The sequence below is a fragment of the Anabrus simplex genome, chromosome 6 (genome assembly GCF_040414725.1).
Source record: "Anabrus simplex isolate iqAnaSimp1 chromosome 6, ASM4041472v1, whole genome shotgun sequence".
Lineage (NCBI taxonomy): Eukaryota > Metazoa > Arthropoda > Insecta > Orthoptera > Tettigoniidae > Anabrus > Anabrus simplex.
Genome location: NC_090270.1, coordinates 197,780,291 through 197,808,040, shown reverse-complemented (window position 1 = coordinate 197,808,040; position 27,750 = coordinate 197,780,291). Strand labels below are relative to the sequence as shown.

The 27,750-nt window shown below is 37.4% G+C and overlaps 1 protein-coding gene across 1 annotated transcript in view; it reads right to left on the bottom strand.

Annotated features, from left to right (window-relative positions):
- Nucleotides 1-27,750, bottom strand: part of LOC136876302 (5'-3' exonuclease PLD3) — a 139,916-nt gene that overhangs the window by 25,624 nt on the left and 86,542 nt on the right. The window contains exon 9 of the mRNA XM_067150135.2: nucleotides 10,943-11,082. Within this exon, the coding sequence (XP_067006236.2) occupies nucleotides 10,943-11,082 (140 nt within the window). The remainder of the gene's footprint in view (nucleotides 1-10,942; nucleotides 11,083-27,750) is intronic.

The following is a 27,750-nucleotide window of genomic DNA, read 5'->3' as shown; positions in this document are numbered from 1 at the left end:
TTTGAGAACGATATGACTCGCATTAAGGAACATAATAGGTGTAAAAGACTCAACCAACCTGATAAATCAGCTATCCTACTACTACTAAAATGTTTTAGATGGTGACGCCGTCTCTCAGGCCGGGAGATTTGTTACGGTGAAGGAGATGCTCGGAGAAGGTGAGAGGATTTGCAGCCATGGACTATACTAGGAACTGTCCCGGCATTCGCCTTAGTGCAAGAGAATGGAAAATCACGGAAAACCATTCTCAGGACAGCTGAACGGTTGGGGCCAGCCGTAAGGTCCAGCCCTGTCCTGTCTCTCGAATGCAGAGGCGTAGAGCCACGGTAGGGCTGTGACCACCCCTCCTCTGCATCTACCGACCTAAATCAGTTGTTGCTGATCATGCCTTAACACCTGGTCATTATGTCATGTACCAAGGAGTGGATGTTCTTGCCTGCATAGAACAAAATCACCCCAGAATCATCAGGGAGGCAGTTGAAATACATAAACACCAAGATAATTTCAACTACAATACAGGCTACAACCTCAGTGAATCATGGCTATTATCAGATCCATCAGAAAACAATGCTTTACTGCTGCCATTTGTTGTCCCTAGCATGGGGCTAAAATGGCATCCCTATTACATGTTAGGACACCATTGTAAGTTCTTTGTTGCTTTCTCTTAGCAACCATTGATGCGTCGTGTTTCTGTTTTCTCCTGATGAAGAAAGGCAAGGTACCTTTCAAACCGCGTGTTGAGTGTGTTTATATCAAACATGAACAGAACAATTTGAACATGGAAGTACCTAAATGGAAAACCCCTAAATCAGAAGATATCAAGAGTTTAAGCTGCCTGCAGCAGATATGAAGACAGCGAGGGACATACTTGCAGTGCTCTGAGTTGTGTAGCAGACAATTTTAATACTACTGCACATACAGGGTTCCGGCTGAAGTCGTGAGGCATTATAAGCATAACAGACAGCAATGGTTACACTAAAGGTTGTATTGCTCTTGGGTGGACTTTGACAGGTTATTTATTTATTTATTTATTTATTTATTTATTTATTTGTCCACCCAGTCAATACTAATATACTTTACAATTTAACTAAAAATTGAACATTCATTAAAAAACATTTTGATAGAACATGTTTCAGTCCACTGGACCATCTTCAGCTACAATTCATTCAACAATTATGCACTTAGACCCAATACCATATTTAATCCCGTATAAAACCCCATCACACATAAGACCATCCCCCATTTCTTTTGGTCAGGAAAAGGAAACATATTTTTTTGCGTTGCATATCAGACCCGAAATATAGGCATGGTAACTAACGATGCGTGTTTACTACAGAGTTCCTTTTACTAGGCATTGTATAATGGGAAATGATCAGGTTACTGCTATTTTTGATACAGTATTCCGCGGACATTCTTACATTAAATATTGGGAGTGTACGGTAAAATTTGCTGTTACTGTAGGTTACTTTGTGGGTGACAATACAAGAAACTGCATTCTTTCGTAACTGGGAGAAAGGTTGAGGCTATCTGCTATTACAACAATAACTTGGAAACTCCAGCCCCAAGGCTGCTTTCCAAGCCAGCCAGTCACGTAGAGCCATCCCTTTCACTTGTGTCTTTGTCAATGCGCTTTATCAGGCATAATACCAATATAATGGTCCGTTATTGGACATTATAAATTTTCCAGCTAACTCATTCTTGGTTGCCTGCGTTTCGCCCTCGTGTGCTAAGTTAGGCTCATCAGTTGGGACTTAGCACACCACCCAAGACGCAAGGCTAGTGCATACCGTGGAGGCCATTGCATAGGCTACTTGAAGCCACCAGCAGTGCCAATGCACTATGAGAGCTATGTCTCATTTCCAAAATTTGATGCCTGCCTGGCCTGGCTTCAAGTAGCCTATGCAATGGCCTCCACGGTATGCACTAGCCTTGCGTCTTGGGTGGTGTGCTAAGTCCCAACTGATGAGCCTAACTTAGCACACGAGGGCGAAACGCAGGCAACCAAGAATGAGTTAGCTGGAAAATTTATAATGTCCAATAACGGACCATTATATTGGTATTATAAATTTACTCATTCGGGACAAATATTTTAAATTCCCTTTGGGAATCAACATCTGTATTATCTTTATCAGGCAGTCGTCGTTCAGTCAAATTATAGTAAACCGCTGGTAGTCAGGGAAAGTTACAATATCATTGGAATTAGTTGTGTACTACTAAGAGTGGTAACGTTAATATCAGTGAGCGTAAAAGTTATTCTCCTTCTTTTAAGCTAAATGTTCTTACGTTTGCCAATAAGAATGGTGTGCAGAATGCCGCCTGTGAATTTGCTGTTCAACCAAACATTGGTGAAAACAACAAGAAAAACTACTGGTCACAAAAAAAAAAAAAAAAAGAAAAAAAAAAAAAAAGAATGTTAGATCTTTTCACGGACCACAGATGGGTAAATATTCTGAACTAACATTTGTATCCATTCTTCGCATAGGAATTTGCAGTGGATTACATGCTACCTTCCTGAATTTATGCGAAGTAACATGGCTCTATTCACACGTCTAATGCAACATGTTAAAATGATATTTTCCTATGAAAACGCGTGGCAGTAACGTGAAATATGATGAAGCTGAACAAAGACGAGAGAGAATGATGACAATTTCCAAATTGATTGTATGGTACAGTTCCTGATCTGAAGTTGTGCAAAATTCTCCATGGTTCTCAGGCTACATATTGTATGTCTCACCAATGGTGTGACACTCTGACACTGATGATACCTTCCTCAATATCTGTCCTAACAATAAGAGTAAAATGGCTCTTTAGTTTTTTCTGTTGCCCACCTTGAAGTGATATGCCCGACATGTCCCACGGGACTTGGACTAAAGATCCAAATTTTCGTAACCATCTGCGTTATTATCTGTTGTATGATAAATACGTACATGGTATAAAGGAACAGAAATGACATATTTTTTAACTTTTGTTGTATACTTTGTTTGGTAGTTGCTTTATGTCGCACCGACACAGATAGGTCTTATGGCGACGATGGGACAGGGAAGGGCTGGGAGTGGGAAGGAAGCGGCCGTGGCCTTAATTAAGGTACAGCCCCAGCATTTGCCTGGTGTGAAAATGGGAAACCACGGAAAACCATTTTCAGGGCTGCCGACAGTGGGGTTCGAACCTACTATCTCCCGAATACTGGATACTGGCCGCACTTAAGCGACTGCAACTATCGAGCTCGGTAACTTTTGTTGTATACAGTCTTTTGATAGACCTAATGTTCACGAAAATATTTGAGAATAATCTTCCTATAAATACCAAATCCATGTGATTACTATGATATCATATGCATCTGATAATTCAATCCTGAGTGATTAGACTCCAAATACGTAGTTTGGTTGAAATAAGTGCAGCAGTTTTCCACTTTTAGGAACAGACAGACAGACAGACAGACAGACAGACAGACAGACAGACAGACAGACAGACAGACAGACAGACAGACAGACAGACAGACAGACAGACAGACAGACAGACAGACAGACAGACAGACAGACAGACAGACAGACAAGAAGGCCGTTTTTCTGTATGTATGTTAAAAAGTACAAATCAGTCTATCGAAGAGTTCTTAGGGCGGCTAAGATAATGCACAATAACAAGAAAGTAAAAGAGTCGTGCAATAAATCACGAACCATATGGAATGTAATCAAGGGAGAAACCAACAGACATGCAGTTGCAAATAAAGTTGCTGCTATAAAAAATGATAAGGGAATACAAATGAATGACCCTCATCATTTGGCTAATTATATAAATGATTTATTTCTATCCCTACCATACAAACTTGAAAATGCAAATAAATCAGATGTATTACCAGAACTCCCAACCTTTGTGCAAAACTCTATCCAATTAACTCCAGTAACAGAATTGGAAGTTCTTAAAATCATACAGTCTTTGAAGAATAAAACTTCCACAGGTGTGGATGAAATCCCCACAAAACTCATTAAAAAATGTGCTCCTTATCTGGTACAGCCTTTAACTTATCTCATTAATGAATCATTTTCTAGTGGTCAGTTTCCTAATCTCCTAAAAATAGCTAAAGTTATTCCAGTCTTTAAAAGCGGAAACTTATACGATTTACATTATTACAGACCCATATCAATACTTACTGTTATTTCAAAAATATTTGAATGTGCTATGAAAGATCGGCTTCCTAAATTTTTAATCAAATATAACTTGTTAAATAATGCACAACACAGGTTCAGAGCTGGCAGAAGTACTTTGTCTGCTTTATCACATTTTACACAGTTGGTCGTAAATGCTCTTGATAATGATGAAACTGTGATAGGACTATTTCTTGACCTTTCAAAGGCATTTGATACTGTTGATTATGAAATATTGTTGCACAAATTGTATCAGACTAGAGTTAGAGGAACTGTTAACGACTGATTTAGATCATACCTGGATAAATGATATCCCACTGCTACAAATCAAATCTTGATGCTATTTTTCAAATATAGAAACGAGCTATCAGAATTATATCGAGACGTAATAGGTTAGATCATTGCAGACCATTATTTAAGAGACTAAGGATACTCCCAGTACCAAGCATATACATCATGCAATGCATTCTACATGTGAAAAAATAAAACATTGATCACTTCAGAAAGAATTTTGACAATCACAGTTACCAGACACGAACAAGAAATAATATTTTTATCGAGCACAAGAGTAAAACCTTTGCTTTGAGACATGTAGACTCTGTTGGAATCAGACTGTATAATAAGCTTCCAAATAAGATTAAAGATATTAGCCACGTCAGTTCATTTACCACCAGCTTTAAAAAATCTCCTGCTGAGTAGCTGCTTCTATAGTACAGAAGAATACATGATGAAGTGCTGGTAATAATCCTATTACTTATTAACTTATAAGCTTTCTTAATATCTACTTTATAGCCTTAAAAATATGTTAATGTCACATTGATTATGTACATACTATTAATACCACACCAATAGATTTTTATTTTGTCTTGTAAATATTGTTTAACATAAGAAATTTCATTATTCCGTATTGAACTAAGAATTACAAATAAATAAAGTTTTGGTATTTCCACCTATTCAATACAAAATTTAATGCTGTTATTCAACTACAACATTTATAGAATTATCGAGAAATAGTTTCGACACATAATAGTGTCATAGGTTATAAACTTCATGGTTCTGATCCGTATTGAATTGCAATTCATTAATTTAATTTAATCTAATTTATCAGGTTAACTTCATGGGCACCGCAATGAATCGCAACAATTTTATACCAGACACAATGATCTGTGTTAACCACATCTTCATGTGCTGTCCTGACAATGTCCAACAACATTTCAGCAAGATTTAACAAGCACCATGAGAGCATCTCATTTATTATTTTGATTGAAGATGAAACAACATCTAACAGTTCCCTGTCAGCTAGTGGTTATTTACAGCAGTGTCCAATGGATTTCATATAGCTAACACCACACATATAGATTTGATGACAAACTACAGGATCAACATTTACCAGTTCCTATTGAAATGATCAGCAGTATTAGAACTAACAGTTCTGTGTATATAAATTAATACTTAATACTTGAAATTATTCTCAATGATGAACATACTCAAGATGTTAGAACCTAGTTCATTTTCAAATTTATTCATATTCCATCCCAGTTTTTAATGTCACTTTGTATATATTTGTTTTCATTTGTTTTTATGTCAATTGTGTGCATGTACATTTGTTTAGTTATTAGGTGTTTTACATTAAGGCTGAAGATGGCCAGCCCAGGCCGAAACTAGTCCCTAATTAATGTAATTTAGAATATTACATATTATAGTATTGAAAGGTGGACCATTACTACATTAATTTAATAATTACACATAATAGTGTCATCCTCAGCTGTTATTGAAAAATAGGCATATATACAATTCATATGACTTAAAGCAATGGGTGTGGAAAAACTATTTAAAACTGTTTTGAAAATATTAACGCATTAAAAACATTTATAACAAGTAAAGAACTTGCAAGTCAGTTATATGTTAAAAGAGTTCATTAAGGTCTCCTTACAAACAGCTGGTTGCGATGTTCTTGAATTTGTGCTCTTGATAAAATGCTGTGTTTCATTCATGTGTTTAATGCAGCAGTATCATAAAAGTTGTGAAGGCCTGCAATTTTTAGTTTGTCCTAGGCTTATGAGGTGGAAAACATTCAGATGGCTTCTTAAGATCTTTTTTTTTTTTTTTTTTTTTTTTTTTTTTTTTTTTTTTTTTTTTTTTGCTATTTGCTTTACGTCGCACTGACACAGATAGGTCTTATGGCGATGATGGGATAGGAAAGGCCTAGGAGTTGGAGTTGGAAGGAAGCGGCCGTGGCCTTAATTATGGTACAGCCCCGGCATTTGCCTGGCGTGAAAATGGGAAACCACGGAAAACCATCTTCAAGGCTGCTGACAGTGGGACTCGAACCCACTATCTCCCGATTACTGGATACTGGCCACACTTAAGCGACTGCAGCTATCGAGCTCGGTCTTAAGATCTTACTAGAGCATATGTTTCTTAGTTCAATATGGAACCTGTAATGAAATGAAACGCCGTTAAAAACCTATGTTGGAATTGTCTGAGTCTGTACAACCTGAACCAATGTTCTGAAACATCTGAATGTTTTCTACCTCATAAGCCTAGGACATAAACTAAAAATTGCAAGCCTTCACAACTTTTATGATACTGCTGCATTATACACATGAATGAAACACAGCATTTTATCAAGAGCACAAATTCAAGAACATCGCAACCGGCTGTTTGTAAGGAGACCTTAATGAACTCTTTTAACATATAAATGACTTGTAAGTTCTTTACTTGTTATAAATGTTTTTAATGTGTTAATATTTTCAAAACAGTTTTAAATAGTTTTTCCACATCCATTACTTTAAGTCATATTATGAATTGTATATATGCCTATTTTCAATAACAGCTGAGGATGAGACTATTATATGTCGAAACTAGTTCTGTATAATTCTATAAATGTTGTAGTTGAATAACAGCATTAAATTTTGTATTGAATAGGTGGAAATACCAAAACTTTATTTATTTGTAAATATTGGTTATTAATATTATTTATTATTTAAAAAATTAAGATGTGCTGTCCTAACACCGAGGTATTTGGTGTTTCTGTTTTTTCTTTTTCTTCTTTTTCAAAAAAGTTCTTTATTGTGCATATATATTATTGTTAGTATTAGGAAATCACTCGACAACTCCTATACTGTTGGCATATTTCAAAATATGTAATTGTACAGTCTATGGAAGCTAAGTAAATGAATGATTGAATGAATGAATGAATGAATGAATGAATGAATGAATGAACGAATGAATGAATGAATGCAGGCAGGCAGGCACCCAAGGGAAAACTTCTACCTCATGTTACCTCGGTGTTCAGATACATTAGGTGGGGGTAATTTTAAAGCCGAGAGAAATATGATGCATTCTCTGATTTTCTCCTGTTATGGATCCTTCAAATAACTGTAAGTCTGCGAGGGTATCTGTCACTAGTTTCAGAGCATAAAGCCCGTAGAAAATAGTAATTTTTGTTGTCATTTGAAGAGTAAGCGAAATCATGTACATAACAAAAATTATTTAAAATGAAGGTACGTTTCACATATAGTCTACAGATTTTACATATAACAGTGTAGAGAAAATTGGAAAAAACCCAACTCTTCTGGTCTTCCTATAAATTCCCAGTCTATTCGGTGATTTTTAAAGGATATGCATATTGAAACCTGCTTCTGGATGAGTAGACTACAGATATGAATTTTGGCCAAGATATAATCAATAGTGTAAGAGAAAATTGGAAAAAAAAAAAAAAAAAAAAAAAAAAAACCTCTTCTGGTCTTCCTGTAAACCCCCAGTCTATTTAGTGATTTTTAAATGATATGAATATTGAAACCTGCTCCTGGATGAGTAGACTCTAAATATGAAATTTGGTGGAGATATAATCAATAGTGTAAAAAAAAAAAAAAAAAAAAAAAAAAAATCTCTTCTGGTCTTCGTATAAACCCCCAGTTTATCCAGTGATTTTTAAATGATATGCATTTCAAAACCTGCGCTTGGATGAGTAGACTCTAAATATGAAGTTTGGTCGAGATATAAACAATAGTGTAAAAGAAAAATAATGTTATTTACTTTACGTCTCACTAAATACTTTTGACAGTTTTCGGAGATGCCGAGGTGCAGGAATTTTGTCCCGCATAGTTCCTTTATGTGCCAGTAAATCTACCAACACGAGGCTGACATGTTTGAGCGCCTTCAAATACCACCAGACTGAGCCAGGATCGAACCTGCCAAGTTGGGGTCAGAAGGCCAGTGTCTCAACCATCTGAGCCACTCAGCCCGGTGGTTTTCCTATAAACCCCTAGTCTATTAAGTGATCTTTAAATGATATACATATTGAAACTCACTTCTGGATGAGTAGACTCTAAATATGAAGTTTGGACGAGATATAATGAATAGTGTAAGAGAAAATTGAAAAATATTCTTCTGCTCTTCTTATAAACCCCCAATCTATTGAGTGATTTTTAAATGATATGCATATTAAAATATGCTCTTGGATGAGTAGACTCTAAATATGAAGTTTGGTGGAGATCTATTCAGCCAAACAGACAAGAAGACATGAAAGCTAAAAACTGATACGATCTTGAATTGACCTGAAACAGATAAATATATCAAAATTTGGCGAAATAAATGACATTGCAGACAACAGACCCCCTAGAATTTAATTTATAAGACTGGATAAGAACATGTTGGTGTGGGTACAGGAAAGCAGGAACAGCAGCAACAGCGTGTCTCATGACACACAAGGCAGTTCAGATGGCAGCAATAATGGATACCTTCAAAATAGTGATGAATTAAATGTAACAACAGGTAAATGCAATTTATTTTTATTTTGAAACTTTCTCTCCTAATAATAAAGCATCTATTTTTTAATTTTAAAAGAAGAATATCCCTAACGGTATGTTCCGTTTATTTTAGATGTAGTGAACGTGAAATTAGTCCTATCCTACCACACGCGGATACTTGCTGCAGTTGCGGTAGATTGATATCAGGCTAGTATTATATAATGGTCTATAATTATATTATTTGAAACCTGAATAATACATTTTCTGTTTTGAAATATATTTTCAAGGATAGTTATAGTTATTTAATGGATATGAAGTCCCATTTTTCTTTTCTTAATGACGATATGGAAGCAATGAGTCGTGATGAAATGGAGGCAGTGAACAATGCATTATTTTATGTGGATATGAAGACAGCTAGAAAAAAAAAAAGCTATTAGAAAAGAAGAAAAGGAACAAGAAGGGTAGAACACAGTTATTATATACTCACTCCCTATTGGCCTCAATCTGCTGTGCACTGTCTGCCAGCCGAGCTGACAATGAACCGGCAGGATGTTGATGATCGTTAAGGAATTACTAACAATATTTAAGGAGAGGGGAGGAAAAAGAAGAGTGTGAGAGGCTTGGGGGGGAAGGGAAAGAGGCATATTATGTATTACGGGCTGAATTTTGATGTGCTGTTTGCTGTTTGTTTCTTCTACCCTTTTCACCCCACACAGCAAAGCAAAATGTTACCATGTGGCTCTCAGCTGGTTTTCATACCTCTGGTGGAATTAGGTATCAAAATGGTATTGATAGCTTGGATGATGTGGCATTTCACAAATTCTTTTGAAGGGTGAGTGAAACCAGGGTCAAGTGACTCTCTGAACAACAATATTCTGCCCATAACACATAATATGCCTCTTTCCCTTCCCCTTCTAGCCCTTCTCACTCCTCTTTTTCCTCCCCTCCCACTCAATATTGCTAGTACTTCCTTAGCGTTCAACCAACCTGCTGGTCCTGTCTCAGCTTGGCTGGAAGGTAGTGCACAGCAGCTTGAGGTCAATGAGGAGCGAGTACAGTATATAATAATTATGTTCTACCCTTCTTGTTTCTTCTCTTACCCCTATTACACAGCCTCGATCAAACTAAGTCAGCTGCTGATACTGCTTTCTTCGTCTCTTTAAAGATATGTTTGACTCGCACTACCTCACAACGTCAACACTGCATGATGACTAACGCCCATGAAGTGTACAGCGCATATTTAAAGCAAACTTATTTTGCAAGGTCATAGTGGCGCTACCAGCATCACTCTACGTTGACTAGCGCGCAAATTTAAATAGGTGTCATCCTTTGGATGTGCAAACATGCCTCCTGAATTTAGTTTATCTTACACAACACCTTCCCAGGATTTCATTTCCCTCCAGTGTATAAATAAATACAGTAATAACTTGTTCTTTATCTCACCCAAGTCATCTCAAGAAGTGAAAATCTTTGGTACTACAATGTATGAATGTATGTATTGTATGTATGTATAGTCTGCAAAACTTTTAGTGATTTTGGTTTTATGGGGTTGAGGAATAAGGAGGGAGTAATACTGCCAACGGAATGGAAATGAAACAGTTATAGTTATATAATATGATTGATCGACATGAATTTTCTAAACCTTTATTACCTTAAGTCAACAACTGTGTTACACACACATTATATAACATTTCTTGATCTTGTTTCTAGCATGAATTCTTTGCTGTGTAAACAACAACAGTACTAGTATGTTAAGTGTACGCCAAATATCTCATGGCGATACATAATCAATTCATAGTTTGTGTGTCAAAGGTGGCCAATATGAATCTCGAAGATAACCGAGGTCTACTGATTCAGCACTAGAGAGCCGAAGAATTACTAAAAGTTTTGCGTACTATATGTATGTATGTATGTAAAGTCCTTAGAAAATCCACATATTTCTGTTGAGAAGGTAAAGTTATCTACAAAAAGTGAAAGAAAAAAAAGACACCATCAGAAGTTGCACTTTAAAACTGAAGCAGTTGGTTGATGAAGTATTTTACTTACCTAACTTTAGGTGTGTATATAGTCAAAGGCACATAATCCATGACAGAGATATAGATGAATTTTTCTGCAGAGCCAATCACATTCAGTATTGCAGACAGATCTGTTGAACGACCAGCAGGACAGAATGAAGGAGGAGAACTCTGTAAAGAGTATAAGGAATGGTAAGATATGCTTTCTATTAATCTTTGAAATATAATTAATATTCTGTCAGTCTGTAAAGATGATGATGATGATGCTTGTTGTTTAAAGGGGCCTAACATTGAGGTCATTGGCCCCTAATAGTACGAAATGAAATGACAAAAAGTTCAAAGTCATCCACGGACCAAAATAAAAAGTGTCATGAAGAATGAATGGATGGACATGAACCCCCCCCAAAAAAAAAAGAAACAGTGGATCCGACTCAAAAAAAAGATCATAAATAATAGTATTACTGACCAAGGGACCACTTATAAAGCACAATCCTGAATCGAGGGTGCTTGATGTCTAAAGGGGTCAAAAATCCAGGTCAAAGGCCCGTCAGAATGGTACTTATCGCTAGTGAAGTAGAATCATGGTATTTGTCATGTTGGGGTACTAATCAAAAGTAGCGAAGACTCATGGTGTTCCACACATGATGGTACTACTCACAAGTATTGTACATCGTATAGGTAACGCGGACCTATGGTGTTTCTTACACAACGGCGCCACTCATAGCCAACGCAAACCGATGAGGTTCCTCACCTAGGTGTACTAGTCACGGGTGCCAGTATTCCCTTCGTGTTCCTCACATAGTGGGTACTAATCACAGGCAACGCACACCCACGGTGTCGCTCACAGAGTGGTACAACTCACAGACAACGCCCAGACCCGCGGTGTTGCTCACATGGGTACGACTCACGGGCACTGGAAACCCACAGGGGAACCAACTCTGCTGCTACTAATAACAATCCTATTTCGTACCTAATATAGTGGTACTACTCGCAAGCAAAGGCGACCCATGGTGTTCCCCGCGTGATGGTACAAATCATAAGTAATTTCATGGTTCTAAGACAATCATCCCTTGGTTGCCCCTTTTAGTCGATTCTCACAACAGGCAGGGGATACCGTGGGTGTATTTTCCGTCTGCGTTCCCCACTCACAGGGGGTAGAGGGAGAGAAAAAGGAAGAAGAAAGAAGGGATCCGTCACTTCGAAAAATGAAGTAATGGACGAAGAAAGGTAAGGGCCACGAAGGGCGTGAAAATGAAAGACTCCCTAGGCCTCGAATGCTCTAATACCGTCGTGGTTGGAAAAGAACAAGAGTTGACCAAGGGAGGTTGGACAGGATAGACGAAAGTGAGGAGCCTGGCACAAGTAAGTGGAAGCAATGGCAAGACTCAGCTAAGGGCCCCATGGTTGCCAATCCACACTCACAAGTTGAGAGCCCCTTGGGCCCCTTTTAGTCGCCTCTTACGACAGGCAGGGGATACTGTGGGTGTATTCTACATGTGCGTCCCCCACCCGCAGGGGGTAGTGGGTTTGGTCCGCGAGAGGTATTTTATTTCCCTCAAGTCCGCTGGCAAGCCGGTTTGGACCCCCCTATCCGCCACTCGGGATGCGCCACATGGGAGTATCACCGCTCCCCCTGCTATGCCAGCGTAGCAGGTTCGTGGAGTCTGTAAAGCATCATATGCCTATTCAATTTGAAGATAACTTTGATATGTATGAAATCGTATGCAGAAAGATAAGAACATGAATAGGAATACATAATAGGGTAAACACAAGGACAGGTCAGCATCTGAAGGAGGAGCAACAGAAATAGAAGACAACAAACATGAATACACAAAAGGATAGGGGCAATCTCCACATATTCAACTATATCCAACATTGATAATTTTGTTTGTGATGCATTGAAAAGTTTTAAGTTTGTATAGGGGAGGGTTTATTCGTAGTTTAAATCACATACTTACTGCCTGTAACTAGAAGCTAAGTTTTCAAATTAGTTGGTAGTCTCCTTGAAAAATTATGCGTGATATTGGGTTATCCCCAATATACCTCCCAAGTCTTTCATTGTGATATACAAGTTTTCACTCCTGTGAATATACAAATCACTCACACTAAGCAGCTCTAATTTTTTTTTTAAATGAGCAAAAAATCATTCAGTGTGATGAGCTCATGGTTAAGCTCACATTATGTGAACTTGTACAGTTATATGAACTGCGATTCAAAACATGTGAAATCAAATGCAGAAGAAATTGGACATAATGTAATTTGATTACCTCTGTACTATTCTGAATACCTCTGTAACCATTTTGAATTTAACCTTATCAAGCTTATTTGGGCAAAAGTAAAATAAATTGTTCCAGAAAGGAATACAAAATTTATCATCAGATGTGTTACCAGGGAGGGAAAAAACCAGGTTAAAAACACACCACCTAGTTTTCTTTTGGTTTAAACCAGGTTTAATTTCTATTATTCAGTTTAAATTAATTTAAACCAGATGTGGCTTCTTATTAACTACTAGCATGGTAACCGTGCTTCGCTACGGTATTATACTGAAATTTATAATTGAATGCTTATTGTTTTAGATATATAATCCGCCGAAATTCGCGATCTGACACGTTTTCAGCGAGAATCCACCAAAATTCCAATCTGACTCGTTTTCTATTAGATTACGGCACGTTTCCTCCCATTTTTCAATCTTCCTTTCCAGCAATCGATTTCGTACTTCCCGGGCTAGGCTCAGGTATTCTTCCCGGTCAGTTGGGTCCGTAAATCTTTGCCATACCGTATATTCCTATAATCATTTTTAATCTGGATAAAATCCTTCAGGAGATCCGGCGTGGTGTCTTATTGGGAGCCTTGGCGGCACTGAACCCGCGGCCGGCTGCATTCTTAGTCATTACCCGTCCAGGAGCCGTTTCCAGCGCGGTCCGCACATTTGACGACGGTCCGGAACATTATTATTATTATTATTATTAATGTTATTCTTATTCTTCTTATTATTATTACTATTATGTGTTGCTGGGATGAATGATGACAGGGAAAACAGGAGTATCCAGAGAAAAACCTGTTCCGCCTCCATTTTGTCCAGCACGAATGTCACATGGAGTGACCGGGATTTGAACCACGGAACCCAGCTGTGAGAGGCCGGCACGCTGCCGCCTGAGCAATGGAGGATCCTTATAAGTACATTAAGAACAGTAAAATCAATTGGTCTCACCTCCTTTTACACCCCACCGCCGTTAGTTTTTACTGCCATCCCTCCCCCCCCAAAAAAAATATTAAAAGAAGGCGTGTTTCTTTATGTTTGAGGGAGATTCCAAACACCAATGTTCACGTCTATTACCTTCAGTTTTGAGATATAAGTATCCCCATAAATATAATTTACTTTTGTCACTTCATTTCAAACTACTCCCCCCCCCTCCCTAAGTGAATTTTCCCGAAAAAAATACTTGTTTCTTTAATAGTGAAGGATCTTCTAAATACCAATTATCACGACTCTAACTTCTTCACTTTTTGATTTATGTGTCCTCATGAAAGGAATTCAACTCCTTTACACTCCCGCCCCCCAAGATGGTTTCCCTCCCAAAACGCGTTTTTCTTTGTTTTTATAGGAGATCCAAATACGAATTTTCACGTCTGTAACAACTTTAGTTTTTATTAGATGTATATATTCTCATACAATTAAAGTCAATTAATTTTTCAATTCTTTCACCCCCCTCCCCCCGCTTCATTGGATTTTCCGAGAATATGTGTTTCTTTACTTTTAAAGCAGATTGCAAATATCAAATTTCACGTCTGTAACATCTTCATTTTTAAGATATCAGTAGCCTAAATAAAAGAATTCAACACCATTTTCAGTCACTTTCAGCCCCCACCTCTACCCAAGTGGTATTTCCGAAAATTAAAAATACACGTTTCTTTATGTTTAATAGAGATAAAAATACCATTTTTCACTTCTGTAACATGTTAAGTTTTTTAGATATACTGTAAAAATTCTCATTTTAAAATTTCACCCCTTTTACACCCCTCCTATTGGGATTTACAGGAAACAAAAAAATACGTGTCCCTTTATTTTTAGAGGAGATTCTAACTACCAATTTTTACATCTGTAAATTTTAAAGTTTTAAGATGTAGACACATTCATTTTAAAAAATTCACCCCCCTTTTCACAACTCAATATTTGGATTTTCCAAAAACGAAAAAATACGTGTTTCTTTACATTTAAACTAGATCCCAAATACCAATTTTCAGGTCTGTAATATCTTCAGGTTCTGAAATATAAGTAGCCTCATTAAAGGCATTCAACCCATTATTCACCCTTTTACACCCTTCCTATTGGGATTTTCCGAAAACAAAAAATACGTGTTTCTTTATGTTTAATGAAGATTCTAAATACCAATTTTTACATCTGCAAACTTTAAAAGTTTGGAGATATAGATTCATTTCAAAAATTCATCCCCTTTTCACCCCCCCATTAATTGGATTTTCCAAAAACAAAAAATACGTGTTTCCTTATTTTTAAAGGAGATCTCAAACACCAATCTTCAGTTTCTGAAATATAAGTAGCCTCATCAAAGGCATTCAACCCCTTTTTCACCCCTTTTCACCCCTCCTATTGCGATTTTCCGAAAACAAAAAATACGTGTTTCTTTATGTTTAATGAAGATTCTAAATACCAATTTTTACATCTGCAAACTTTAAAAGTTTGGAGATATAGATTCATTTTAAAAATTCACCCCCTTTTCACCCTCCCATTAATTGGATTTTCCAAAAACAAAAAAAAACGTGTTTCTTTGTTTTTAAAAGAGATCAAAAGTACGAATTTTCAGGTCTGTAATATCTTCAGTTTCTGAGATATAAGTACTGGTATCCTGATTAAGGGCATTCAACCCATTTTCCCCATTTTCACCCCTCCTATTGGGAATTTCTGAAAACAAAAAAATACGTGTTTCCTTATTTTTAAAGAAGATTCTAAATACCAATTTTTACATCTGTAAACTTTTAAACTTTCGAGATATAGACACACTCATTTTAAAATTTCACCCCTCTTTTCACCCCCTTAGAGAAGGAATATCCAAAAATCCTCTCTTAGCGAGCACCTACATCTTAATATGAATATATCCCCAAAATTTCATTTCTTTACGTCCAGTAGTTTTGGCTCTGCGATGATGAATCAGTCAGTCAGTCAGTCAGTCAGTCAGGACAAGTTATTTTATATATATAGATATAAGCTCATTCTCAATTCCAAGGGAAGTTATAGTCTTGCTCAAAATTAAGTTTTACTGGCAAATTAAATGCTGAATGGCAAATTATGCTACTATATTTTGCAAACTTCAGTCATTAGTATACTGATTTCACACATACAAGTTGCTTCATTATTACAATTTTGATAAACTAAGCACAAAATACACTGACTGACAGTGACAATGCAACACCAAGGAGGAGTGGTTCGAAAGGGATGAAAGTTGGGGAAAAAACAGAGACGGCACGGACGAATAATTGATGTTTATTTCAAACCGATATGCAGGTTACACAATGCGCACGGCATCGACTCAGTAGGATGTAGGACCACTGCGAGCGGCGATGCACGCAGAAACACGTCGAGGTACAGAGTCAATAAGAGTGCGGATGGTGTCCTGAGGGATGGTTCTCCATTCTCTGTCAACCATTTGCCACAGTTGGTCGTCCGTACGAGGCTGGGGCAGAGTTTGCAAACGGCGTCCAATGAGATCCCACACGTGTTCGATTGGTGAGAGATCCGGAGAGTACGCTGGCCACGGAAGCATCTGTACACCTCGTAGAGCCTGTTGGGAGATGCGAGCAGTGTGTGGGCGGGCATTATCCTGCTGAAACAGAGCATTGGGCAGCCCCTGAAGGTACGGGAGTGCCACCGGCCGCAGCACATGCTGCACGTAGCGGTGAGCATTTAACGTGCCTTGAATACGCACTAGAGGTGACATGGAATCATACGCAATAGCGCCCCAAACCATGATGCCGCGTTGTCTAGCGGTAGGGCGCTCCACAGTTACTGCCGGATTTGACCTTTCTCCACGCCGACGCCACACTCGTCTGCAGTGACTATCACTGACAGAACAGAAACGTGACTCATCGGAGAACACGACGTTCCGCCATTCCCTCATCCAAGTCGCTCTAGCCCGGCACCATGCCAGGCATGCACGTCTATGCTGTGGAGTCAATGGTAGTCTTCTGAGCGGACGCCGGGAGTGCAGGCCTCCTTCAACCAATCGACGGGAAATTGTTCTGGTCGATATTGGAACAGCCAGGGTGTTTTGCACATGCTGAAGAATGGCGGTTGACGTGGCGTGCGGGGCTGCCACCGCTTGGCGGCGGATGCGCCGATCCTCGCGTGCTGACGTCACTCGGGCTGCGCCTGGACCCCTCGCACGTGCCACATGTCCCTGCGCCAACCATCTTTGCCACAGGCGCTGCACCGTGGACACATCCCTATGGGTATCGGCTGCGATTTGACCAAGCGACCAACCTGCCCTTCTCAGCCCGATCACCACACCCCTCGTAAAGTCGTCTGTCTGCTGGAAATGCCTCCGTTGACGGCGGCCTGGCATTCTTAGCTATACACGTGTCCTGTGGCACACGACAACACGTTCTACAATGACTGTCGGCTGAGAAATCACGGTACGAAGTGGGCCATTCGCCAACGCCGTGTCCCATTTATCGTTCGCTACGTGCGCAGCACAGCGGCGCATTTCACATCATGAGCATACCTCAGTGACGTCAGTCTACCCTGCAACTGGCATAAAGTTCTGACCACTCCTTCTTGGTGCTGCATTTGCTCTGTCAGTCAGTGTAATTAGTGGCTATTATCTATATACTTAAAACACTAGGCTGACTTTTGTTGCATCGATTCTGAGAGAATAACTGAACTGATTGACATTGTAAAGCATTCTGACGAAAGCTCTTGGGTGATAGATTTGCAGAGTAATAAGATAGAGTTTGAGGGTTGTTCCACCATTCAACACATTGTAAAATAGATTAATTTATAAGAAGACCAGTTTCGACTCGCTTGGAATCATCATCAGTTCTTGTTGAAAATCAAATCAAGGGGAATCTGATGACAATCATCATAATAAAAAAATTTATACCTAAAGGTGATTGCCTGGAAACACAATCACATTAATGGGTTGCGAAACATTACTTTGAAATGTAACGTACACATGGTAAGCTGTACCTGGAACTTAAAAAATTCTTAGTTCTGGCTTAAACTGTCTTGTGTTCATGGAACACTGGAAACATGCACTGGTTGAAAATATACACAAATGCAACATGAACACTTGTAACAATATGAAACAATTGGCATTTCAGAATGTTCTTGGGCTTGATAGTATTGTTTCTATCTGAATAAACTGGATGAAATATATATACATTGAAATAAAATGTACAAAGACATAGTTCTAGCTTAAACTGCTGTGTGTTCTTGTTTCATATCGTTATAAGTGTTCTTATTGTAGCCATTATGAAATGCTATATTGTGTATAGTGTTTAATTCATTATTCAGGTCTGATTTCGACATAGGAACATTGAATGCTCGGTGTACTAGGCTATTGTAGGTGGCTCGTTTATGATTAAGGGGATGTTTGGAGTCCTGCTTTATTGTTGTTGCAGTTTTCTATAAATTTTATATTTAAAAGAGGAAGGAAGCCTGGTTATAGTAATATCTAGGAAATTGATGGCATTATTGACTTCGGATTCAAGTGTAAATTTAATGTCTGTGTCGATAGTGCTTAGCTGTGTTAAGGTAGTAGCTGCATCGATGGTACGTTGGTCCAGAATAATGAATGCATCATCCACATATCTGGACCAGAAATGTATGTTGTTAACTGTTGCATTATTGTCTATTTTTGTATGTTGTAAAAAGTCCAAGTATATTTCTGCTAGAATGCTGGACGCTGGTGAGCCCATGGCTAGTCCGTCTTGTTTATATACTATTTTATCAAATGTGAAATAGTTATTATTGATTAAGAGTTTCAGAATAGACATGAAATCGGATATTTCAAGTTGACTAAGTTGACTGTGGGTGTGTAGATTTCGAGGGATAATATGTAATATACACCTACCATCAACTTGGCACGTGAGGTGAGTCTTCCATCCTTTAGCAATATCTTTTCCGGTATTTACGTAATTCTAACTCGCATCTTATTCTTCTTATAGGTTCCGTCTTGGGTCAAGATCTTTCTAGATCAACCACTGTATTTATAACTTGCTTCATAAGATCTTTTCAAGCACTATTTCAACAAGAACCTCGGCTATTTTTACAGTTTTCAACCCATATTACTTAATACGACATAAATAAACATACAAGGTGACAAGCCGATAAAAAAAGAAATTTCCAATAAAACACTTTGCTTGTCAATATCAACCTGCAGTGACATATAAACTTAATTTATTTATCTTGGTTATATTGGGCATTGTACTAAAATTCTTCTGTTAAGTCCAAGTTGAAGCCCTATTAGAATATTCTACATTCTGTTGTGTATATACTCGTGAGGAACAACTTATGACTGAGTGTGTGTTTAATTCTATTAACATGTCAAACATAGCTACAATGCCTCTTTAAAAATTAATCAAACATAGCTACAATGCCTCTTTAAAAATTAATCAAACTGTTCAACAAATTAACATACGACAGATCAAAAGCTGATCATTTTACTGCAAAAATCCAAAATTTCTTTTAACATGTCATTCTTTTTAAATACACCACTATTGTATTAATGACTATCATGTATATATTACTTTAGTTTTAATATGTATATTTCTAATTTTACTATCATGATATTATTATAGGGTCACGATCAATATATTTTGTTGTCTTTGTATAATTTATCCTCAGCTGATGATGACATATGGTTTTGTCGAAACTGGTACCAAAAGTTCATATACGTGATGATTTAACAGAAATGTAAAAATTTTCACGTAATATATAGTACTGAAAAGGTGGATCTTATTACTTGCTTTGTTTATTTTGGACCCTGGGTTTCTCAAACAAAGTGCACTCACCGCTAAATGCACACGATGACGTAGCAATGACTCGGCAGTAATGCTAACAGTATTTTGCAATATTACAATGTCACAGGTATTGCACACACTACATCCACATCTGATATACAGCAACTCTTACTGTACATGTTTTTAGTGTTAATAGTGTATAAATGCATACATTCAACTACAATCACGCAAGCGATTATCATTGCATAAGTGAATTGAATAATAATAATAATAATAATAATAATAATAATAATAATAATAATAATAATAATTTAAATTAAACTAGTGTCCTCAACCCGAGGTGGTGCAGCTCTTTTCAGACACACCCCCATTGGAGGTGAGCTGCATGTATCATTTGGACCACGTACCAGCCCTCCTGCCAGTCTTAAATTTCTGGCAGTACCGGGAATCGAACCCAGGCCTCCGAGGACGGCAGCTAATAACACTAACCGTTACGCTACGAAGGCGGACAATAATAATAATAATAATAATAATAATGAAAATACAGATATCATCTTGTAACGGGATTTGAACCGTTATAATACTATAATCTATCTATTGTTTAATCTTAGTAATGTCTTATTCTGTACAGTCGCTATTGAATAAGCAGGTTCATCAACAACTGGAACATAATGTTCCCCACATAGTTGCGTCCCTACAAGGCACTTTTGTATCTACCCTGCAGAACCGTCGGACATAATGCTGGCATTGCAGCATAAGATATTTGAACTTGACACAATGATATGAGTGACTCTTTAAACTTTAAGAATTGTTTCCTGTTTTTAACATTATAGCATAATATAAACTTTTTTGGATTATGTGGCATTCATGGGACTCCAGGAAGTTAAAGCATTTTAACTTCAAAAACTGTACCATATGTATATATTTATACATTAAGCATTACATTTCATTAGAATAGTGGCATTCTTGTTTAATCCCAGTAATGTTTTATTTTGTACAGTCGCTATTGAATAAGAAGGTTCATCAACAGCTGACGATGACCTATTTAACAGGTCAAAACCGGTACTGTGTTTTAATGTAATTTAAATTATTAGAATCTTTGTATAATAAAGTATTGATTTGGTGGAAAACTCTTATCCTTCATACTTGTGTGGTCAAACTACCAATACGGACAATGAAGCTGATAGATTATAGTATTCCAGCCAACCAGGCAAAATATATTGGTTTCAGATATCAGAACCTGGGGATTAAAATAGCGGACGTGATCAAAAACATTGCTTTTTTAAGAGAATGCCTGTCGAGTAACTTAGTACCGAATTTCCTTAAGAGATTAATAAACACAGGAACACCATGCAAACACGGAACACACAGAAAAAGACTAATAAAATATGGTTAACAGAGGAGATAAAATTCCTTTATAGGAAGAAACAATAAGGCTTTTATCTATCTATCTATCTACCATATTACAAAACTCGATGAAACACCTAGAAGCATCCCATGTTTTACCGCGTAGCCTTTGAGGTAATTTCCAACTAATAACCCAAGATAAAATAACTAATTTAGCAATCCAGAAACAGAATACATTAGATAAGAAGTTAAATGCACTCAAATGGTCACAAATCCAAAACAAACAAGACAGAATCTCCACCAGTAACACCCACTTCAAACGCAACAAAGTAAATGAACCTACTTTTCACCCACCAAGCATGAATTTAACAGACACAAACTTCGATGAAACAGAGACCAGTATATTGAGCAAAAGGACCAAAACACAACTGGGAAAACACATCAACCTTTCATAACCTCACAACAATCATGGCTGAAATTGTAAATGCTCTGAATAAAGTTCCCCATTATTTACGTGATGAGATCAGATAGGAGGTTAAGAAGAAATTACCGCAATACATAAACAAGATCAGCAACAATAACAACAACAACAACAACAACAACAACAGAAGCACAGCTGATAATATCCAACTCAAGAAACTTAAAGACAAAATTAAGCATAACAATCTATTAATAACTAAGGCAGACAAAGGTAATACCACAGTCATCATCACCAAGAACGAATACATCACTAAAACTAAACAATATTTCCTGGACGACACCTTTCAAATTAACCGAAAAGATCCAACTACCAGCATCCAAAAGAATCTCAAAACATTATTGAAAAAACATCCATTTTCTTCTTAATGAGCAAGAAGCTGCGAAGCTGACCATAATGAATCTAAAACTGCCAACTGTGAAGGCATACCCCAAAATACACAAAGATAAAGTACCCATGAGGCCGGTTATAAAATACAGATCAAGCCCGACTTACAAATTATCATCCTACATACAAACATTTCTCAAAAAACACTACACATTCTTAGCCAAGATATCAGTACGAAATTCAACAGAATTCTGTAACATCACTAAAGAGCTGAAAATTGATCAACACTACATTCTAGCATCATATGATATCATTAACATGTAACCTAAAATACCCATACAGAAAACAATAAGATTAATAGAATCAAATTTAAAAAAATCACAGTAATCTAAGCATCCTTGAAATAGATGAATTCATTAATTTACTTAAATTTGCCCTCAACAATAATTACTTTAGATTCCATGATACTATCTATAAACAGCAAGGACTCCCCATGGGTTCACAAGCTTCAGGAATAATAGCTGAGATCTATACAGACCATTTAAGAACACTCAGAAATTAGCAAAATTAACAATTAACATTTATTGGTTCAGATTTGTAGACGACATCTTCGTTGTTATAGACTGCAGGTTTACATACGTGAACAGCTAAACAAAATAGATCCACATATAAAATTTACGATGGAAACTGAAAAAAAACCACACTCTGAATTATCTTGATATATCTGTCACTAAAACTGAAGACCACTTAACATACAAAATCTATAGAAAACCTACACAAACCTCCAATACAATAAAAATAGATTCCAGTCACCGTAACGCATAGAAAAAGGTGGCATACAGAGCTTTTAACATACCCCTATCTCAGGAAGAATTAAAAAAAGAACTGAACCTAATTCACAGAATAGCGAAGCATAATGGTTACAATAGAAATATGATAAACAAAATCATTCACAAAATAAAACATCAACCAAAATCCAAATTAAGTAGAAACAGCAAACCTAAGACAGACTACGCACTTTTTACCTTTAAAAACACCCACATCCACCCCATAACTAATATTTTCAAAAGACATAATCTAAGAATAGCTTACAAAACCACATGTAATAATGCTTCCATTTTATATAATACTAAATCTGTCAATGAAAACAATAAATATAGCAACTCAGGAGTATACCACATAAAATGCAACGATTGTGAAGCCAGCTAGATCGGGTGCACTGACAGATGTTTTTCCATTCACTACAACGAACATATCAATGCCACTAAATATAATCAGTTTTCATCCATAGGGCAACATATCGAGGATCATAAGTACAAGTTCACTAATATCGAGAACGGCACAGGCCCTTTGCTCAATATAATGAAAGATTTCTACATCAGTATGGACCAGTACGCTAATCCCAACTTAAACGAAATCACAGATAAAACAAACATTCTTTACAACACAGCCATTCCCATTCTAAAAGACACATATCTAAGAAGAATCAGCAAATTCTAGAGTGCTTAAGGCCCAGATATAATGTATAGAATATTCTGCAGAGTTCTTGTCTCTGAGTGCCATTCTGGAGTTACAGTGTGTTTCACAATATTCTGTAGTGGATTACAAATCACAAATACAGGTAATAATAAATTATATACAGGTTTTTATATTAACTAAACTCAAAAATAATGTGATCACAAACTAATAATGATACTAATAAGTGGATGTACATGAAATAATAATAATAATAATAATAATAATAATAATAATAATAATAATAATAATAATAATAATAATAATAATAATAATAATAATAATAATAATTGTTGTTACCGTGTTTGGGTGGAACAGCAGGGGTGAAAGAAGGTGCAGGTTGGAATGGGTCTAACTACAAGTCCGAAAGATGAATTTAAAATTTAAATAAAGGTTATATTTTCAATAGACAACAAGATTTGCAGGTACAAGACCAGAAAAGCAAGTATTTAGAGACAAATTAATGATCTGGGCTTCAAGCCCCACCTTTTACAATCTCTGAGCTCTCAGCTCACAACCACAAAATACCAAAGGGCAGAAAACCCCTAATTACATGGAGCACTTGCTCCCACCTAGTAATATCAAGCCTCCTAGAGGCACCTTTCAAAACACCAGAAAGAGCTGACCACTCTCAATCTTTCAGGCCTATCAAAGGCAACAACCAACATTACTATCAACTGCCCTCAAGGCACACCTATCAAGAAACAGGGGTATCTAGTACCCAATCTACTGGGCCTTCGTGGAAAAGGAACAGATTAATTAAATGGCCCCCCAAAAAAATGTCAAGATGAATGGAGGCGTGTACTTGCACTCCTACATGAAAGCTTGTTAAAACCTAAGTGGCGTTAAGCCGATACACAGGGGCTATTCCCGTACTATAGAGGTGACTCGTATAAGAAAAATAATTTAACACATTAATGGAGAGAAGAAAATCGGTTATGAAAACGTAGTCACCTCAAATCCAAATTGAAGGGGAGCTCGAGAGGGTAAAGCACTCTCTATCCCCGATTTACAATTAAAGTAATAAGAAAATGTTTACATAAGCCGGCACTAAGTTACATTTTTAAACAGGTAGGATACTTTGAAAAGGTTTCCAAGCTTCCCCGGGGGTTAAACTGCTGAGCAAGAAAGAAATAAAGATGTTAAAAGGCCATTACCTTTGCTGAAGAGCTGATGCTCGAAAGAAGAGGCGCAACCTGCCCCCTGCTATACTTCCATACACTAAGCTAGATGTTGTTGAAGTGGCGACGAGCCATGAAAATCAGCAGTTTTTAAACCCTCGTGGAAGATTCGAGACCTTTCATGAATGATTAAGACACACCCACAGTCGTTTATTGGTTGCCCAAAATTTACACATTAAAATTGGAGAAGAATGACAATATTGGTCCAAAATTAATTAAAGAAATTCGGGATTGGCTAAATTCAACACAGGCGGAAAGAAAGAACAAAATTTAGTAAAGACAACAACTTATGAATACAAAATGTCTTCAAGAAAAGTTCCTTCACTTCGCACCAGGGTGCATGATCATAGTTTTTGGTAGAGACATCTGTGAGAGAATGTTCACACTTCTTGATAATTAGTAAACAAAAATAATTCGAAATTAACACAGTGACATCTTCAGATAAATGGTTGAATTAATTCAGTTTTAAAGTTCAGAGTTTCAGCTGTAGATGAGTACTTCAAGGCGGAAAATTCAAATGTGCGGCATATAGGTGTACCAACCGGTACAACAACAATAATAATAATAATAATAATAATAATAATAATAATAATAATAATAATAATTCCGCAAAGTCCACAGACAGACCTCTAAACTCATCAGACAAACCAAGAGGAAATACCTGGAGGACCAACTGAAGTCGGCCGAACAGGACTTCCGCCAACTACAACACCAGAGATTTTTACAGCGTCTTCCGCAATAGATTAAATGACGAAAACACCAAGGAACTCGCGAGATACTTCAACTGCCCAGAACCAACGGAAAGGTTTCCACATACACCCCACCCGAACTCAAACCCAAACTCATCCCCACCTACACAAGAGGAAATACACTGACACATACGACTGACAAACAACAAGACATCCGGAGACGATGGCATCGTAGCAGAGCTTCTTAAACATCTAGGAAAGAATTCTCTGCAAGAACTCTCACAAATCATACAAGAAATTTGGAAAACGGAAAAACTACCAGAAAATTGGAAAAACGCCCTTCTCGTTCCACTTCACAAAAAAGGTGACCGAACAGATGTGAACAATTACAGGGGAATTTCCCTGGTACAAGTTGCATACAAAATCCTCTCCGCAGCCCTCCTCCATAGAACACAGGAACAACTAGAACCACTCACAGGCGAATACCAAGCGGGCTTCAGGCCCCACAGATCCTGTGCAGAACAGATACTTAATCTGAAAACCATCTTGAAACTACGACACACAAGAAAACAACCCACAATCTGCACCTTTGTGGATTTCCAGAAAGCATACGACTCCATTGACCGGCAATCCCTCTTCCAAACACTGAGTGAATACGGACTGGACAACAAGACTCAAAAAATCATCAGACTAACTCTCACTAACACAACCTCCCAAGTAAAATTCATGGGAAATATATCTGAAAAATTTCAGATAAAATCCAGTGTCTGACAAGGAGATGGACTATCCCCACTACTCTTTAATATAGCCCTGGACAAAAACATGAGAGAATGGGAACAAGCCCTAAAAGCTCAAGGAAATTGGCAACCATTAAGTATGACAAGAAAACATGTAAAAATCTCCTGTCTCGCTTTTGCAGATGATCTTGCGATCCTCGCAACAAACGAACAACAGACAATCAGCCAAATTGAAACCCTCAAGAAATGCTCAGAAAAATTCGGCCTACAAATCTCCTTCTCAAAAACCAAGATCATGTGCAACCACTGAAGCCTCCAGAATTTGAACATGAAAATTTGGCACAATCGAAAAAGTAAATGAGTTCCGATATCTCGGAGAAATTATAGTCCCAACAGGAAAAGAACAGAAGGCCCTCGAGGTCTGCATCCAGAAAATGAAGAGAGCCCTCGGCCGAACACAAAACATTTACAACAAAAAGTGCCTTTCAATCTTCACCAAAATTCGACATTACAACACTGTGATCAAACCTGAAATACTATACGCGAGTGAAACACTGGATCTCCACAGAAAAACAGTACTCGAAGACATCCTGAAAGAGGAACATAAAATCATCAGAAAAATTCTCGGCCCAAAACCGACTGACGAAGGATATAGACTGCAATCTCGTACAAAAACCGAGGAGCTCTCAAATCTTGCGGCCGACATCAGAAAAAGACGCCTGAAATTTTACGGACACATCAGACGCCTTCAAGAAAAAAGACTGACAAAAATCTTACTTGAGGCAACAGAAAACATGAAAACAAATAGGTTGACAACGGAAATCCGCCAAGACCTGGAAAAATCAGGAATCAAAGTGGCCGACATCACTGACCGAACCTGCTACAGAACGAAAATCAACAAGTGGGAAGTAGAGTCAGAGAGAAACCACAGGAGCTAAGTGGACAGAAGAACGAAGAACCACGATGAGAGAAAAATTGAAGGCTGCCTGGCAAAGAAGGAAATGCACAATTTCTAAGTGAGCTTTGCGTGATCAGTTTTCTGGTCTTTTTCGCATATAATAATAATAATAATAATAATAATAATAATAATAATAATAATAATAAAAAATCGAGCTCGATACTTGCATTATTTACCCAAGGGTGAGAGAATATTGTTTTCAAGTTATATCAGTTTATCACACTTGTGTCAGAATCCACTATCTCCCAGATGCAAGCTCACAGCTGTCCGGCCCTAACCGCACGGCCAACTCACCCGGTATGGAAAACATTAGGTCAAGGTTCTCTACTATCTGTGGTGGGATCATTCCAGCTCTGGAATTTACCACTGCTGGAACGCCAGTATAGTACCATTCGTGAAAAGGGCGAAACTGTGTTGTTTCTCATTTGAATGAGCATCCCATACAATAAAATTGCCTTTGAACACAAAGTTCCAGTTAGTTAATATTGTACTCTGACAGGAATACTGATGTGACTGTAATGACCTCAGTCAAATTCGGTTTAATATTTGTCTGTGTACAGCATCATAGGAAAATGAATAAGTGTATTTAAATAAAACTTGGTATTTGGTTTAGAATAAAGAGAGTATGATC